Genomic DNA, 3,438 nt, shown 5'->3' with positions numbered 1-3,438 from the left:
GTCCTCGTTACTGACTGTCCTCGTTTCTGTCCATCAGGGCTCAGACGTGGATTCTGCTCTCAGCGTCTACAGTGAGACCAACACGGCCACCGTCACCTCTCTGATCCCGGGGTCCATCTACGCCTTCCAGATCCGAGCCAGAAACGAGCGCGGCTACGGCCCCTACAGCAGCACCATCTACTTCACCACGCTGCCTCTGGGTACGAAGCCGTTCACACCACCGGGTCACCAACGCTCAGATCAACGGTGGAGTTCAACGTATTCATGGCCAGGAGCCTGATGAACCCTCTGAACCCCAAAACTGGGTTTGAGGCGTGTTGTCAAATGAAAAATCACCAGAAAACTGTCATATTCCTTCAGAATCACTTTATTCTACATGAATCATTTAAATATTTTTTTTGCATGAACTAGATTCTGTCAAGAACTAAAACCTCTCAACCTCCTGATTCCAACTCATGATGATCAGAGTGCAGAAGAAAAGTTTGTAGATGCTGAAAACACTGAAATAGTTAAATATCTGTAGAATGTGGAGGCAAAACCACAAAGAGACGCATTTAAAAAAGACACAAAACTTCAAAAACAAGACGCAAAATGACAAAAACGAGATCAAAAACCACAAAAACGAGACATAAAATCACTAAAACGAGTTACAAAATGACAAGAACAGACAAACAAAATGACAAAAACGAGACACAAAACAACACAAACAACACGTGATGATGCAAACGGCAGAAACTGACAAAAACAAGTGACAAAATGACACAAGTGAGACACAAAACGGTGCGATTGAGGCACAAAATCCCCAAAACAAGACACGAAACTACAAAAGCATGATAGAAAACCACAAAAACAAGACGCAAAATGACAAAAACAGACCAAAAAAATGACAAAAACGAGACACAACGTGACCACAAAGAGACAAACTGTTCCCAAAACACACATGAAACGTCACAAATGAGACACTAATTGGCAAAAACAACACAAAAGGTCGTTTTAAATGTGAACCAGGTAGATGTGAGACCACCGAGTTAAAGAATGAAGTGATGTGAAGAGCTCCGGCTGAGCTCCAGTCATGTTTAACAGCCGCTCTCTGCATCAGCGTTCATTCAGGTTTAATCTGAATTCCCTCCACAGAGGAGCACTCGCAGCAGATCCAGAACCGGCTGCCCCTGCTGGTGGGCTCGGTGATGGGCGGCGCCGCCTTCCTGCTGGTGGTGGCGGCCATCGTGGTCGTGGTCGTGTTCCGCAGGTCGGTGCTGCTCCTTTAACACGTCTTTAACACGCGTGTGTGTGTGTGTGTGTCTGATTAATGTGTGTAAACTGACCCGGTCTGGTTCTGGTGCAGCAAGAGGAGGGAGAGTCCGTACAGCGACCGACTGCAGCGCTACATCAGCAACAGAGGTGAGTCCATCAGCTGGTCGGCGGCGCTCATTTAGTTTGTCAGACGTTTAAAACAATGAAACCGTTAAAGGCTGGTTTTCATTTGTAGAAATAAGAAATCAGGAAAATTCATGTTTCTCCTAAAAGCAGATTTTTAATTATTNTTCAGAATGCCTCCAACATGGAGACAGGATGAATTAGGATCTAACCACAGCGAAGCGTCACAGGATGATTTTATTTTACTGTCTGTAAAGCAGCAGTCAGATAATTACAACACCGAGTTCTCACTGCTTATAAAATTATAAATCAGCTGTTTGTTTAGATCCAGTCTTTAGGTTACTGGTGCGTTATTGTGCCGTCTCTTTAGAGGAATGCTACAGATCTGAATAACGAGCTTTATAGTTTAAGCTCCACATCAGCAGATACTCACCAGCATGTATTATTCAGCTCGGCGTAGCTGCACTAAATCATCGCTTATGTCTTATTCATTCGGGCAGATTTTTCCCGTTTCCTTGTTGACACAGCGCCGCCGCCTTTGTGTCCAGAGCAGATGTAAAAAAAAACCAAAAGGCCTTCTGAATGTCACACCTGTGCATCCTCCTCCTGTCCGACAGGTGCAGGCCATGAACGAGGTGTCGGCTCTGAGCCCTTTTCCCGCCCGATACACCAGCATCAACTTCACCACCAGCCAGTCAGGTGAGGCCCAGAGCCATGGAGGACGAGGTTTGTGTGTTCTGTCTGGGAGGGCTGGTGCTCCGTCGCTCCGCTCGCTGGACGGGAGGTTGCTCGAGGTTACCACATCCTGTCAGGTCCCATTATGGTCACGGTGGAAGAAAGGGACAAATGAGAGACGGGAAGACAAAGAGAGAGAGAGAGCAGCAGAATGAGGCTTTGTGCACAGCGACGGAGGCTTCATACGGCTTCCCGCGATTGATTGGAGCTCTGAAGAGGCTAAATTATCTAAAATCTTCTCCTGTGCTCTCAGAGTTTATTGATTAAATGAGTGGAAAGTTTCCTGTAACTGGATCCTGATCCGATAGAACTCCACGTTGATCCTCGTTTGACTAACACTGCCCCCTGGTGGTGGTGGTCGATCTCCACCTTAAACCATCCACAGTTCTGCTCCACCAGCTAAAACGTCTTTATCATAAAAGACAGATATTTAAAATAGTATCTGCGAAATCTTATCTTGATATGTGAAGTTCTTGTTGAGATAAAATATTTTTAAAATCTCCCGTCGACTCACTTTCAGCAGGTTCTTTTTTTTCCTCACGTTGAAATTAGTTTGAACAACATCTGAGGAACTATTAAAGATAAAAACCTGAAATGTTCTCTGTTATTTCTCATCATGTCGCTGATTCAGAATCTGTCATATCGGACAAGTAGATCAAATATTCTCTGATTATGGATGAGGTGAAATATGAAAAAAAAATGAAGCTGTCGTGAAAATCTTTGTGCTCATTAACTAAAAACCGATAAAGCAGAAGTGAACCAGTGATGTTTTCTGAACCACGTGTAGCTGCAGGTCACAATAATACAAAACTAAACATGTAGAACACTTTTAATCTGTAATATTTGGTCACAAACATGAAATTAAAGAAATTTTCTGGTGAATTTTTATATCTGATTGAGCAGGTTTTAACACAAAAACTAAAATATTGGTAGAAAGTAGAATAAATGTCACTGAGAAAATACATTTTTCCAATTTAAAACTCCAGAAAATAACCTGCTGGAAGTTGGTTGACGGTTGATTTGATATCTAAAATAATCTAAAATAAAAGACCAGATTTATGCTGTACATATTTCATGTAAATCCAAGAGGCTGAATTTTTTTCTTTATTTTTAATGATTAGTGACAGACTGATCCCTGATTAACTGGACCATCTCTTCGCCTCCCACAGTTCCCAGTACAGTTCCTATGATGCACCAGCTGAGCCGGGCCCCGGACTCCATCACTCTGTCCTGGCCGCAGCCCGACCGGCCCAACGGAGACATCCTGGAGTACCAGCTCAGATACTACGACAAGGTACCGCTGCCAGTAACAGTACACGGTGACGT

The 3,438-nt window shown here is 43.7% G+C and overlaps 1 protein-coding gene across 1 annotated transcript in view; it reads left to right on the top strand.

The window, feature by feature from the left end:
- Positions 1–3,438, top strand: part of ephb6 (eph receptor B6) — a 63,285-nt gene that overhangs the window by 50,787 nt on the left and 9,060 nt on the right. The window contains 3 exon segments of the mRNA XM_008302080.1: positions 38–200; positions 1,135–1,249; positions 1,346–1,401. Of these exon segments, the coding sequence (XP_008300302.1) occupies positions 38–200; positions 1,135–1,249; positions 1,346–1,401 (334 nt within the window).

This window comes from Stegastes partitus, unplaced genomic scaffold, assembly GCF_000690725.1.
Source record: "Stegastes partitus isolate 25-593 unplaced genomic scaffold, Stegastes_partitus-1.0.2 Scaffold1755, whole genome shotgun sequence".
Lineage (NCBI taxonomy): Eukaryota > Metazoa > Chordata > Actinopteri > Pomacentridae > Stegastes > Stegastes partitus.
This window is presented reverse-complemented; position numbering and strand designations above follow the sequence as displayed.